This window comes from Serinus canaria, chromosome 7 (assembly GCF_022539315.1).
Source record: "Serinus canaria isolate serCan28SL12 chromosome 7, serCan2020, whole genome shotgun sequence".
In the NCBI taxonomy this organism is placed as follows: domain Eukaryota; kingdom Metazoa; phylum Chordata; class Aves; order Passeriformes; family Fringillidae; genus Serinus; species Serinus canaria.
This window is the reverse complement of record NC_066321.1, coordinates 105450-120468: the sequence shown is the minus strand read 5'-3', so window position 1 is coordinate 120468 and position 15019 is coordinate 105450. Positions and strand designations below refer to the sequence as shown.

At 37.0% G+C, this 15019-nt stretch overlaps 1 protein-coding gene across 17 annotated transcripts in view; it reads right to left on the bottom strand.

Moving 5' to 3' along the window:
- The window catches only part of BAZ2B (bromodomain adjacent to zinc finger domain 2B), a 113106-nt gene that overhangs the window by 47753 nt on the left and 50334 nt on the right, over positions 1-15019 (bottom strand). For all 17 annotated transcript variants that reach the window (XM_050976940.1, XM_018911199.3, XM_050976941.1 and 14 more), the window contains exons 2-6: positions 11945-12100; positions 6198-6359; positions 5646-5839; positions 2692-2904; positions 1611-2009 (exon numbers count right to left, since the gene is read on the bottom strand). In XM_050976940.1, coding sequence (XP_050832897.1) covers positions 1611-2009; positions 2692-2904; positions 5646-5839; positions 6198-6359; positions 11945-12098 — 1122 coding nt within the window. In that variant the 5' untranslated portion in view covers positions 12099-12100. The remainder of the gene's footprint in view (positions 1-1610; positions 2010-2691; positions 2905-5645; positions 5840-6197; positions 6360-11944; positions 12101-15019) is intronic.

Here is a 15019-nt window from a genome sequence, read left to right as displayed (position 1 = left end):
CTAAAGACTCTTCCAAAGAAAAAAACCGCACATCATCTTCAAAAGAAAATACAGTAAAATGAATAAAGATGGTACAGTTTAAAATCAATTTTTAAAAATTAAGTCAAACACAATACATGCTTGAAAGCTACTAACATTTAAAACTGAATAAGGAATTATGAAGGTCTCTAAAATAAATATTCACAGTGTATACCTCCAGTAAAAGTTTTAGAGAAATCAAACTACTAAATGTGTGATCTACCACCAGCTAAAGACTCAAATTTGAAAGCAGAAGCCTCTTTCAATAGCAAAGATGTATGTTATCATAATTATAATTTATTTAGCTACTCCTGGTAAGTGACAAGCTTATTTGAATTTTATCTAGTAACAAGAAATTGGAAAGGAAAAACAGTTTTTATCTTCTGGTCTAGCAACAAAAATTAAGAATTTTTTCAGTCCCTACTGAGGGCCTGTGAGTTAGCTGTGAATCAAAACTGAGTTTACTACTACTGAATACTACTAGTTTAAAACACAAATTGAAAAAAATAAAATAATAACAATAATAATGACAGTTGCCTCTGTAAATATATTTTAAAATATATTTATTTTTGTATATATCCTGAGCCTCGGTGTTTGTAAAATGACAGATTTTTATTTTTATTCTCTTCCAATTCCAATTCAAATCTCACTGAATAGAATATTCAACAGCAGTCACAATAATTACTATTAAAAAAATAAATAAACTGAGGATCTAAAAATTCTGAGGATCTAACACTGTCCCTGTTACTAGAAGCTGCAGAACTGTTAAGACAGACATACAAAGTTATTGTACAGCCCTGACCAGTAAAAAGGAAGATAAATTGAGGCAGGGTGTGAGGCCCTGGCACAGGGTGCCCAGAGCAGCTGGGGCTGCCCCTGGATCCCTGGCAGTGCCCAAGGCCAGGCTGGACATTGGGGCTGGGAGCAGCCTGGGACAGGGGAAGGTGTCCCTGCCATGGCAGGGGTGGGACAGAGCAGAGCTTTAAGGTTCCTTCCAACCTAGGCCATTCTTTGATTCTAAAAAAACTATTGAAATGGCCATACTGAGTTTTTACAGCTATCACTACATAAATACCTGTCTTTAAAAAGCAAACAAAACTCAGCATTACAATGAGCATGGTTGTTCTGGTTTTTTTTTTTAATGGCTTTCAGCTTCTTTGTTTAAAATCATGGTTAAAATAAATTATTTCAATTACTTTGACTCAAAACTATCTAACTTGAAAGAAAGTGAAGTCATACTTACATCCTAGATATGTGAAGTATTAAATAAGCATTTTCACTGAACCTAGAAGCATAGGAAAAATATCCAGGCCACACAATTTACTTATTTTGATATTTACAATTTTCTTATTTTGAAATTGATTTCAGGTGCACATTGCTCTTAAGAGATGCATGACCCACACAATCTAGTTCATTTACACCATTCAGAAATCTAGATCAACGCTAAAAACACAAACTCCCATGATTACAAAAATATATGTACTTATAATTTTAATACACTATATTTAAAAGAGTTTTATGGCATAATGTTATGTCTTTTTAGGTAGATGACAAGATGACACAGGTTACAAATAATCAAAAACTTCACTCACCCGTTTGGATCTAACATCGCTGGTCAAAGTGATAGATTCTTCAGAGGTATTTTTATTCCCTGCTTTGAGTAGATCAGGGGAAGGAACTATGAGTTTTAAATAGGTCTCCTTTTTGGCTTCATGTACCAAAGACAAAGGTTTCACATTAGGAACCAATCCCGTAGACTGTATTACGCTTGTGTGTTTGTTCACAGATTCCTCCTTTGCCTGAGAGCTTTGAAAAATAAACGGAAGCTGCTGTGACAAAACCTGAGGCTGCTTCTGCTGGGACTGGAATGATGAGTGAGTCTGGGAATCAGACACAAGAGGTATCTGCTGGTGTGTTCTTTTTTCTTGAGACTTGTCCTGTGACTTCTGTCCATCAGTTTTCACATCTGTTACACCACTATGCATTAGCACCTGCAAAATATTTATTTTTGAGTGTTCATTACATAAGTTAAAGATCCTTTTAAAAAGGCTAAACATATGATCAGTCTCCCTGAAACAATTACACTAGTTTTGGCAGAGAATGAATACCTTTTAAATCAGTCTTGTAATATATTTACTGTTCATTTTCATTTTTTCCCCCCAGATAGTTTCAGCACGTTACAATAACATTTACTAGAGAAGGAGTATTAAACCATGGTTATTCTTAAACGTATTTCTGACTGTAAACCTAACAGGATACCAAAGAATCCAATCTTGTTGTTCTACTACTAGGGAAAGATAGGCATTCTACTAGGAAAAAGTAACTGCCAAAGCAATATCCACAACGACGTATTTTCAATTCACTACCTGCACATAGTACTTAATTTCTCTGTATTTCCTACTTGATAATAAAAATAACAGTCTATCAACTGTAAACTCCTAGCCTGTAAAGAACAGCAATACAAAGTCATGCATGCACACAAAGAACCAAAAAACCCCTCCCAAAAACCCCACAAGCAGAAAACCCTGAAGCAAACCTAAAAAGAGTATTCTTAGCATTTATTAATGTGCAGTTAAATAATTGTTGACTATTTGTTCATAGATGTGAGTAGGTCAACTTGTCACGAACAGCTTGTACCAACAAAACTGTGCACAGCAGAGTGAGGTGTTATACCTTGTTCTTGCTTTTGTGATGTGCTTCATTTTCGGAATCAGATTCATCATCTTCACTCTCTTCAGCACTCTGGTCTTCCTCCTCCTCCTCCTCTTCATCCTCCTCTAGGTCATCAGAGTCACTACTACTTACACCTTCACTTGAGGTGTCTGAAGAGGAGCCCGAATCACTGTCGCTGTTACTAGAGCTTTCCACTGCTTTTTTTCTGGGCTTCTACCGGGAAGATGAACTCTGTTAATGCTTCCATTTTAATCTGTTATGTAACCTTATTATTACACATAATCTTTGAAACAAAGAAGAGTGAGACTTTGGAGTAAAGTGATACGCAATGCTTAAAGAAAAAGTGTTCCACAAGGTGATGAAAACTAAAAACTGGTCACAAAGTTCCACTGAAGTCTTTTTCTGACCACTACTGACATCACTACATCACAAAGTAAAATGCCAAATTTAGGTCTAGAACATTGACCAAGAATTTGGGTCTAGTAAACCTCCACAGAATGTGCTGATTCAAAAAAAATTCATATCCAAAACTCGTGGTGCAAGTTAGCACAGAAAGAACAACAAATATTAGGTTTATCGAAAGTTTCAGTGATACATTCATTTAGCTACTTTCACAGTATGGGCTGTACAGCAATGTAGAGTTTTGAGGACTGAAAAGAATATGTTCATCAAATTGCTTCTGGGATTTGTTTCTGAAAAACTGACCACAGTCTGCTGAAATACTCTGACAACTACATTATATTGAAAGTAACTCCAGATTTTCATCAACTGTAAAAACACTGATTTCAGCTTTGCCTTTTTCTTTTTTTCCTAAAACTAAATAAATATTTTAACAATTTTTTAGATACCATCCCCAAAAAGAAATTACAACGAAGGAGATGACTGATGAAATCAGAAGATGAATACTAAAAAACTAAAACCCTAAATAAAAGAACTTTTAGCAAAGTATATTAAAAGGTTTTAAAGTAAGACACGCTTTTAAAAAGAGGCAAGTTTTACACTTAGAAATTTAAAAGCATAACATCACTTGTGCAAAGCTCAGCCTTAATAATCATAATCATCGTCATGTTAGAGTTTTCATTAGGAATAATTTCTGTGTTTTGATACAAAAGGTTGTTCAAATCATTACACTGACAAATACCATTTACATCATAAAAGGTTTCATAAGAAAAGATGCTATGAACATCAGCATATCAAGTAAGATTAGGAACAAAAAACTCAATTTCAGTATTTCAAAATTTACCACAGGAACTTAAGAAAAAGACAACCTGACATTTATTTTCATGAGACAAAGGACTTAAAAGTCAAGATATGGAACACAACATTCTTAAGAAAGGTACTTGCAGATCGAATCCATCCTTTTACAGCACCTCAGTATTTAGTCAATAAAACTGGAGTTCGAAATAAGTGCTTGCATCAAGAAATCTATCAACAGTTTATACTTAAATTTATACTTAAAGACAAAAGGTAACACAAAGGAGAAGATGACAATGCTAACAGACATCCTGACAGAAAATGGGGGGGAGGGGGGAGGAAGGCACCAAAACAACAAACCAACTAACCAACCAAAACCACAAACAAACAAACAATGGCCAAAAAGAGGTAAAATTTTCTGAATACAGCAAAGAGTCAAAAAGTACCTTTTGGGAAGATATTTAGAGTATTAAAATAGAAATATGTTTGGTACTCTGCCCAATTGTAGTAATAGTCAGAAATACAGAAACACTATCTAGAAAAAGCTTTACATCTGCACCACAGAAAGAAAGCTAAATTTTGCATGTAGATACCCAGGATAAAAGCAGAATTTTAGAAAGAGCTATTTTTTAGGATTTAAGCCTGAAAAAAGTCATAGATTTCCCAAATACCTTTAACTAGCTTAATACTTTCAAAAAGTGTCAACTGTTGAACATGAAGAGCATTTTGAAGGAAAATATTCTTAATAATTCCCCTATTGTCCATATACTAAACATTGTATATCATGACACAATTTTAAGCAGCCATTTCAGTGCCAAGCCCTATTTTTATGCAGATACATCAAACACCAGGTGTCCTTTGAAAATGCCAACCTCTCACCTTCAAACATTTGGACTTGGTAGCTGAATGTAGCTCAGTAACAGAAAGCAAGAGGACCAATTCACTCACAAAACAAAAATAAATAGATATAAAGAAAGAAAAAGAGTTTAGCCTAGATGGCTATCAGTAGAGAATTACTCCCTTAGCTTCTATTCTGACAGTAATCACCTTCCCAGTATACCATTGTCTGTGTTTTGCTTCAATAGTTTTGACTCCAAGAGTAGCAAAGCTCTTAGAGTGCTTAGGTCAGTATATACAGTTTACTAACTCAGAGACTACTCATGTCTTTCATATTAGATGGCTAAGATTATTGCTGAAACACAGCAGTGAATAATAATTCTTTCTTCTGATAAATAGAAAATGGCTTATGGAAAAGCATTTTTAACATCTAAATATTTTCTTTCTGTTTTTATAAGATACATGAAAACCTAATTAAATTCATAGAAATAATCAATAATGTTATAATTGTAATACCAATATATATGTATATATATACTGTAATAAATAATATCAAATATTGGTGTTAAAAATACAATTTTTAAAAAATTAGATAAATTAAATGAAACAAGGTGTTGGACACCGCTATTAACTTATTAACTAGTGAAATTAGCACTAGTAGTAACTTTTTGTTCATAAATATGTCAAAAAAACCCCGAAGCAATTAAAAAACATTTCAAACACCAATACACACAAAAAATCCCAACAGAGACAAGGAGACAGATCTTGCTCTAATAGATCAGAAGAACCCAAAACGTTCTTGTCCTAGGACAACCGAGGACAATTCTGTACTCGGAAAGAACACTTAAAAATGCTCCTATGTGCAGAACACTTATTATGTCAAATTTTTTGTCTGAATCTTCAGTTTCTTTCAGTGTATTTACCTTGTCTTTGATTTTATCAGCCCTGGTATCCAAAAGCTGAACTTTGCTTTGCTCCTGGTTGTATTTGCGTCCTCCAGCTCCTGAGGTCACATTTTTCACTGGTCCTGAAGATGTTGCAATGTTAGGGGAGAGCACAGATGTGCTGAGTGCTGAGACTGCAGTGGTACTGTTGCCATTCAGTGATCCATTCATACCTAAAGATGAGAGATTTACAAAGTGACATTTAAAATAAATCTGAAGTAACAGGTAATTTCTTTGAGATGCCCCAGTCACCTAATGTTCCACAGACATGTAACAAGATCCTAGACTACTTACAAGTTACTTGCCGCATACATTAAAATTTGTCATCAAAGTCTCACTCTTATTTGGAGATATTTTAATTTCATCATATATGATTTAAAGGCCAAAACATACTTGGTATGTATCATCCTTACCTAACAGAATCAATTTTTATAGAACTGTTTAGGAATGGGAAGAATGAGGAAAGTAAAGGTCGAATTCCACATCTTTCTGCATGTGCAGAAGTTCAATATGATTATTTCCAGCCATTACCTTTGTCTGTATTACTCCGACTACTTTTTCCTGTAGCTCTTGAGTGGAATGAAGCAGAATCATGATTCTGTGCAGGAGGAGCAAACAATGTGGGAATTCCCAGGAGTGGTGGGAAAAAAGCTGCCCCAGGACGAGAGTGCGTGTCTGCTGTTCGCCACCATTCTGAACCACAAAGGAAATAAAAACAAACTTCAGTTGTCCTAATACTATATTTAAGTATTTTGGTAAGCATATTGCTGTGCATAATCCAGAGCAGATTTACTAAATCTAGAAGTAAGAACAAAACATTAAGGAACATCTCAATGACATATATTTCCTGAAGCAACTCTGGTCTTAAGTCATTAAAGCCATGCTGATAAAGATTGCAATGCAGTTTTATTTAAATGCATTCTGAAAATTAGTACTTAATGGAAAGCTGTATGACACTGATCACCCCAAAGTGAAACTGCTAGTCTTACAAACTGAATCAGTATTCACAGATCACCCTTTAACATTTATTATTACCTCAGCTCTCTTCCTACATCAGAACTACAAAGTAACGCGAAGCTTTCAGTCACCTCTGCAATCTGAGTCTTGCAATACTCCAAGGCCTCCACCACAAAACCACATCTGAAGCTGTTCCCCATGAGGAGATCTATTAAACAGAGGAACTGCTAGCTACCCAATAGTAACTCTGCAGCCACTGCAAGAGGTTTCCATCCTTGGGTTTGACACTGCATTGCAAAAAAAGCTGCCTCTATTTTTCTTCCTGTAACAACCCTATTCAAATATCCTAGTATCAACTGGTGATCCTGCTTCTAACTTCACTATGTGTTATCTCATCTCTCAGACTGGGAGGTTGGAAGACAAGATGAAGATCAGACACGATGAAGAGGTGTCCTGGTTCAGCCAGGACAGGGTTAGTTTTTGCAATAGTTGGGACGGGGCATGGCCAGGACCCAAAGGTTATTCAAATAAATCTCACGTCATTGGCAGGGGAAAGGGACACTCTTCCAGGGAGAAGAGCTCTCTTCCGAGTTGGCGCACCAGTGGCAGAAGTCAGTAATTGTCTATTGTTGGGATGGGTGGGGTTCCATTTCAATAGTTTATTTCTTATACCCTCTCTCAGTACTGCTACTGTTAATATTTGTTTTCTTATCTCATCTCTGTTTCCATTAAATTGTACTTATGTCAACCTGTGACCTCAGCTTTTTGTGCCCCCAATTTTCCTCTCCAGTCCTCTTCAAGGGCAAGGGTGGTGGTGAGGGGTGGGGGAGAAGTGAGTGGCAATGTGGTCTTAGTGGGAGCACTAAAGCTAGATGAATCAGACTAAAAATTCCATGCAAAATATAAGCGTAGTTAGACCTTTGCTTACCTTAAATAGTTAGGAGAGTGAAGCTAATACAGAAAGGAAAATATGTGAAAAGGAAAACTAACAGGGGAACTGACCATTAAAAAGTAAATAGAGAAGTTATTTGAGCTGCTACACACTGGAAAGTTGGGGAAGGGCAGCACAGAAGAGAGCAGGCAAGTCAGCATGTATTCATAAGGTAAGACAAGGTAAGAATACATAATAGCTAAGATGACAGACAAAAATCAAAGGCCTAGAATTTCTGTAATCCTGGTAGAGGAAATCTCATAGGAGTTTCAGAACTAAACTTCAGCTTTTGAGATAGCCTGAACATAAGTACGGAAAACAAATAATGGAATTCTCAGACTGCAAAAGTGCACGTAACAAGAAGAACAATGAAATCCCTAATGGAGATAAAAAGCAGGAAAAGACTGACATCAAAGAACATTAAATTCATGGGTGTCATCCTTTAATATAAAGAGCATTCACATCAAAAAGGACAGCATAAGAAAGACCAAGCATTCCCTGTTTTCCAGAAGACTCCCGTTAGCAACAAAGGCCTCTGCACACTGACCATGCTTCTGGTGGAGTTCCACACACAAACCATTATCTTACTAATCCTACTTCTCCCTCCACACGTTTTAAACATTATTACTGTGTTTGTGTATATAAGGAATAATTCTGTAATGAGTTCCTGACCGTAGTAACTCATCCTATTAGGTGTTAGGAACACAAGGGCATTCACTAGGATTTTTCATTTATTAGCAACTACAAGGCCACATAATGGGAATACTACACAGACAGTGCAGGGAAATTCCTCTTACTCATTTCCCATTTCTGGTTCGGGTGCCCTTTTTTTTCCTTCCTCCAAGACAAGAAGGGATTTTCACTTAATTGATGCTAACTATTGCAGGTGATGTGTAGAGTGTTTCTCTAAGCTTCTGACACGAGTTTAAAAGCATCATGTTTCAGGTCAACATTCGCTGAATTTAGTTCCAATGGCTTTTACATCACTTTGTAAATAATCACAAAAACGACCCAAAAAACAACCATAACCAACCCAAACCTCAGTTGTGTGTCTTCTTCCACAATGCCTCTCCCTCACAGAACACACTGGTGATTCTCAATCATGCTGATGAGCAACTTTGCATTGCAAAGTTTCATATTACTTCGAAGACTTTTCAAGTTAAAAAAATCTTTGAGATTGTTCATCAACTTTCTTCATCATACAGAAAGTGCAGCTAACTGTACTCTATACTACACACTATTACAACCTTGAAAGAAGACACACTAAATGTGCTATCTAAGCCATTATCTCATGTATATAGGAAAGAGAAGCCATCCATTTTAAAATACACATTTAAACACATGGAAGAAATGAAACACCGACAAAAAATGGTAAAAGTCTCATAACACCACACTGAACTGTAATGACACTTCCCCTCTTTCTTATCTCACAAAAATACTAACAGTCTGCTTACCAATTAATTATAGTATTTCCTAATTTTCCTATTTTAGTGTTCACTGTCCAAGTTACTAACTTACTTTAAACATGCTCCACATAGCTAAATTTCATATTAAATCTCACTCCTTAACATTCTTGGCTTACTTTTAAATAGGTAAAATATTTTTGAGCACAGTTTTTGAAATTCTACTAGCCACTGCACAGATAAATGACTGAAAGCATTATTCCAAAGGGCAAAATACATTTCAACAATGCTGGTCTCTTCCTAACAAAGAATGACTTTCTGCATTTATGTACACAATTTTAAAATTGTTATGGATCTCATTAAAGAGAAATAGGGAACTCCAAATAAGACTGAAGAATTTTGTTTTAACAACAACAGCTTCTGGTCTGAGAAAAAAAAAGTTTTGTTATTTAATAAAAAGTTAATGAACTTCCCTTTTTTGAAAAATAAAAATTAAAGACCTTCCAGCTCTGATAACATCAAAATAATACAGCTTAAAACATTCAGCTTAGAATGGTTTCACACACTAGTATTATTGTTTTTCATAAAGACAAAACACTGAATTGTGGTTTTATTTAGAGAAAAAGCTATTGATTTCTATTCTTCCAAAGTTGATTCTCACGAGGGTGAATGTAAACCTTTTTCCAGAGGCAATTTACTTTTCCAATGCACCTTATTTTCAGCAATGGGTGAGTAAGAAGAAATCATATAAAATATCTGTTTACTTGATTAGAATGCTTTAATTATTCAGGAACTAGTGCAAATTAACCAATTAAACTAACAGTATGTGATATATTCCACAATGGTTTCACACAGGTGCTTTGTCTTTCTGACCTGGGAATATGCCAAAATAATTTACTTGTATTTTATTTCCCTGGCAAAGCATAAAGACTCCCAGTTCTAACTCATCATCTATCATGGGCACCTGACAGAGTATGCAATCAAGTTTATTGCAGAGATTACTTAAAAGACTACTGATTGCTGCAAAGAAAATAAAGAGATCTTTTTGGGCTAAAAAGAACCTCTCTAATCTCATGCATTAAGATACATTACCTTCTCTTAGTAAGAATAATTGCTCATTCTTAAAAAAATATTTTATTAGATACAAAAAAATGCATTTTTAAATTTGAAGATAATTCAATTATCTGTTTGTCAGACATAGTTGGGTTTTTTAAATATTACAGGAGTGAAGAACGCCACAGTTTAGAACTGGCTAGTATATAGTCTATCTTGGCCACAGAGCAGCTGGCTGGAAGCATAAACACTTCCGTGGAACCTTTTCACAGTGGATATAACAGTAACCACAGTGCATTGTGACAGCAGAGAAACAGACATAAATAAATCTGATGGTATTGATAGTAAACTACATTCCAGCTTAGTTTTGGGAAGATAAAGTGTCCTTGAAAAATTATATATGTTCTTAAACATCAGATGCAGCCAGGCAAACAATCTGACCATCAAAATAAAAAGAATGCTGGTAATTACTATCAGTCTTTTCAACTATTAGCTATCAGACAGAAATTACACTTTTTTAAAAATAAAAGATGATAACAGAATTTTTAAAAGGCCTTTAGTAAAGTACCACCTGTGCTTCCTAATGAAGAACAAAACTGAGAGTTTAGTATCTTTATTACATTATTCATCTGCTTCAGTCTTACTGTATTTTGGCAGACCAGATACATCCCTAATATGCCACTGGCAGACCAATATGCATCCTATAAACCTTAACGGTAGATATAGAATTACATGATGTAATACGCACACAGCAAAAGCAGCAAGGAGAGCTAAATGAGCCACAGAAATCCTCAGGTTAGGACTAGACATTCATAGCCATATGGAAATTAACTCCTGATACATTCTAGGAACCACCAAAGAAACCCATTTCAAGTAGCATGGGCTAATGAATATAGACAAAAAATTCTTTCGGAGATGAATCTTTAGTAGGGCACTGAAAAATGAAACACTTCGTTATTTATTCCAGAAGAGTTTTAGTGAAGAATTTTCTGGCTGATTTTAGAGAAATTAAAATAAGTAGTTGAGACATAACTCTAGGTCTGGAGACACTCTGGTTTCAGTTTCTTGGGGCAGCTGCAAATGAACAAATGCAGGATGAAATTGGGAACTTGGAATCTACTCATCACTTATTATCAAGCTGTATCAGTTTGGAGAATTACTTTTGCTCATTTTGCTGCAAGAACAGAGTTTTTTCTGAAAACAGAGGATTACCATTAATTTAAGCTGAAAAAACTTCCTATTTAGCATATATCACTTAAGAATCAGGCTAACAGAAGCAATGTTCTGCAAAAAAAAATCTGTTTATGAACAGTTAAGTGAGAAACAGCAGGAAAGAGTTAACCAATTCCTTGTTCTGTGGATGACGTTTGCATCGTTCAGCTGAAATAGGAGTTTCAATCACAAAAATTAGATTCTTGCATGCAGAAATCTTCCATATATATTTCTGATTCAAGGTAAGTTATTTCACTCTAATCAAGACTACCAAAGACTGTGACACTGTGAAATTTATCTTTTCTATTTCAAGCTCCTTTAGAAGAAACTGCTCATCCAAATGTAAAACTACAGTATCGGCTGGGCTTTAAAGCTGAGAACAAGATGTATGTTCAAGAAGCTGACTATTACAACTTAATCTGAAAGTGGCGCAGAGTTTGCTAGATGAAACCTTTACTTGATCCTCGCTCTCAAGGCAGCTTTGCAAACTGAATTTTTTTTTCCACATTTTAAGGAGGTAATTTTTAATTAATTAAATTCCTTCAATAAGTACTATGTAAAATGTATTCACAGCAAATGAATGCTGCTTGGCAAAACCAAAAAGCTCAGATATTTTTCTTGGATGCATCTGTGCAACCTTATTACATTTGACTTGTAATAATAATTACAAGTGCTGACAAACACTAAAATTATATTGCAATGTAGACTTGAGTAATTTTTACCACATGTGTTGATTGTGGAGCTCAGTGTCGCGGCTCCAGAGGAAAGGCCACCTTTCGATACTTCTGAAGTTACCGACGGTGTAGAAGATGCTGGAGTGGAAGCAGCTGCAGTAGAGGAGACTGATGATGACGTTAACCGCTCTCCAGACTCCATATCTGGAAGAGAGAAGATAAATATCTGTCTTCTATGGCAGCAAAGGAAGCCACAAGGGACTATGGGACTGTCTGTGCTGACTGTGTCTCAGGATCTGCACTAAATTCTCAAGAGGTTCCCAAGAGACCTTCACATGAGAGGTACATCCCATTAACAGTTCCCTATCTGTCAGGGAACTCAGCAGAGCTGCAGCTCTGTGGGAGTTTGGTACTGCCATTCAGAGTTACACCACATTTCAACTTGAATGCCTCTACCAAACCCTGTGCTCAGGAGCTCCACTTCAGCTCCGGCGGGAGCCCTCAGCCCTTGCCAGAGCCAGCCCATCGCTCTTGCAGCCTGCCTGTGCCCCTGCATCTTGGCTACATCACATGTTCTAGCTGCCCTCTAGGATGACATCAGCTCCCATTTTCTGCTACTTCTGATCAGGCAGCTGGATGGATGCTGGGCCTGACATATTCCACTATCCTGTCTAACCCTGTGACCAGCATTGTGCTGGAGTAGGCAAAAGCCCCACCTGTGTAATCCTCAACTGCCAGCTTACCCCTCCTTGCAGAGCAACCCTGCTCTTTGCTGCTTTCAGCAAACAACTTTTCAGACAGCCAACTTTAAAGAACTGGTATTGCATGCCGAAATGTCCATATTTAGACTCTCAGTTTAAGGAAAAACCCAGCAATTACAGTGAGATAGTATAAACACAAGAACTCCTGAAAGTTGCTAGGAGTTTTTCATTGTGGTGCTGTTTCCTGGTGAGCGTTTCATACAAAATAAGACATTTATCTGTGCCATGAACTGTCTAAACCAAAAGTCACCAGACTTATTTCACAGAACAAGCATGTGTATTTTAAGAGAAATGGACAGTAACGTTATTATTGAAAACACTAGAAAAAGTGTTTGGACAACACTCTCAGGCACATCATGTGCATCGTGTGGCTCTTGGGGATGGACTTGTGCAGGGCCAGGAGTCAGACTCAATGATTTTTGTGGGTCCCTTCCAACTCAACATATTCTGTGAAGTAGTTTCTCAAATACTTAAGAAGTGCAGCCAAGCCAATGATGTCTTTTCACAGTGGCGGCAGCATCAACAGACTGTCTGACTCAATCTGCCACAGCAGCAGATGATGGTGAGTCAAGATCACAGTATAAATAAGGTGGGGAAAAAATTCCAAAGTCCCTGCACTATTAAAAATGCCATGAGACTAAGCACACTGAACTCTTAACTGGGAAACTTCCAAGAAACCTGTTCCTGTCATGGAGTCTCCTGCATGGACATAGGCAACACCCTTCCTCAGATTTACACCTGACACCTGAGGGGTAAACCTCAGGTGAAAGTGAACCTAAATCAAACAACTTATAAAATCTCATTCCCAGTACTTGTAAAGCAGAATGCCAAGTACACAAGAAAGACACACTTTTCTAAATTCTATTTTAAACAACTTAGAAAACTGGTATGTTAAACAGCACTTCTGATCCAAAGCTGTATTAAACAGTGACTTCACAAATGCACGCTTGGAAAGACAGCATAAAACCTGTTACCTGCCTCTCCAGAAAGATCCTTGGTTTGTTTCAGACAGTAAAAATGAAATTTGAAAAGCCACAGCAAACACTTTTAAAAAAAGTTTTACTTTAAAAAGCAAAATCAGTGGAGAAGCACAAAATACTGTGAAGAAACACTGTGCCCATTTCAACTAAATTGTTCATTCCTTGTCACTAATAGTTTTTATACACTGCAATTTCTATGCATGAGGGAAGTCTCCAGGCTTTGCAGGCTAGCAGAACAAAGCATACTACTTTGGGAAAGTGAAAACTGCTAACACGGGAGATACAGTCCATCATACAGAATTGCCTATCCTCTGTGCCAACTGCAAACAGCCACTCCACCCTCAACAGCACCTAAAGACTTCACTGCTTTTACTCTTTACAGCCCAATTTATCATGAATCAATGTCCTAGGGTCATGTTATGATGATTGTATCCCCAACCGTGTGTTCTGTTTATGCTGGATATTATACTCTGTGCCCTCAAGACTGGATGAGAGTGAAGGTGGGAAGAAGAAGCACAGTTTTGTTAACAGAGACTGGATTCCTCTTCCACAGTCTGCTGGAGCACTGTTGATGTCTGGGTACGGACGGGGCAGAACATCACCCTCCTTTTGCTTTTTAGTTAGTTAGTTTAGCTAGCTGAGGCAGTCCAAGTTTTCCCTGGACTGTTTTTCTTTCCCTTTTTTTGGAATCATTCAGACCTGCTCCAGACCAGGACCCAAGGAAACAACGGAGAGCTTGCAGTTTGCAGCCTGCCAGGGCCTACTCTGCAGCCTTTCCCAGCACCGGAGGGATTAATAACAGAGCCACCACCCATCAGAGAGACTTTCTGAATTTGTCATCTCTTCAGAGCAGTGAAGGAGTTTTGTCATCTGGTACTGTTCATTTTGAGTGCTAGGGAGCGCTTTGCCTGCTAAATAAACAGTTTTTTCCCACTTCTGTCTGAGAAAATTCTTTCCTGAACCAGTTGGGGGGTAGGGCTCTGGGTTGGCTTTCTGGGGGGGCTCCCTTTTGAAAGTTTTCTCCCAGATTTACCCTAAACCAAGACAAATAATTGGCACCAAAATGCAGCTCAAGAGAGTGGAAAAAACCTGTTCTGTTGGCATTTTGGTTGCAATTACTCTGTGTTGGTATAGAGCAGTTAGTAGCCATGTTTTCTGAATTCATAATGTCTCTTGGGGTGGAGGCTTGCATGTGTTTCTGGTCCCTAGGTTTTTTTGAGGTCTTAATACTCTATGGTCCCTAAGTTTATTTTCTTATCCAGAAATAGCTCTGGTATTGTCCCTAATATGCAGTTTTTGCAGTAGGGGGCACTGACTAGACTAGCTAGCTTGATGGTAATGACTTGTAGGAAGCTTATAAAGGGGCTGGGGTCTGTTCCAGG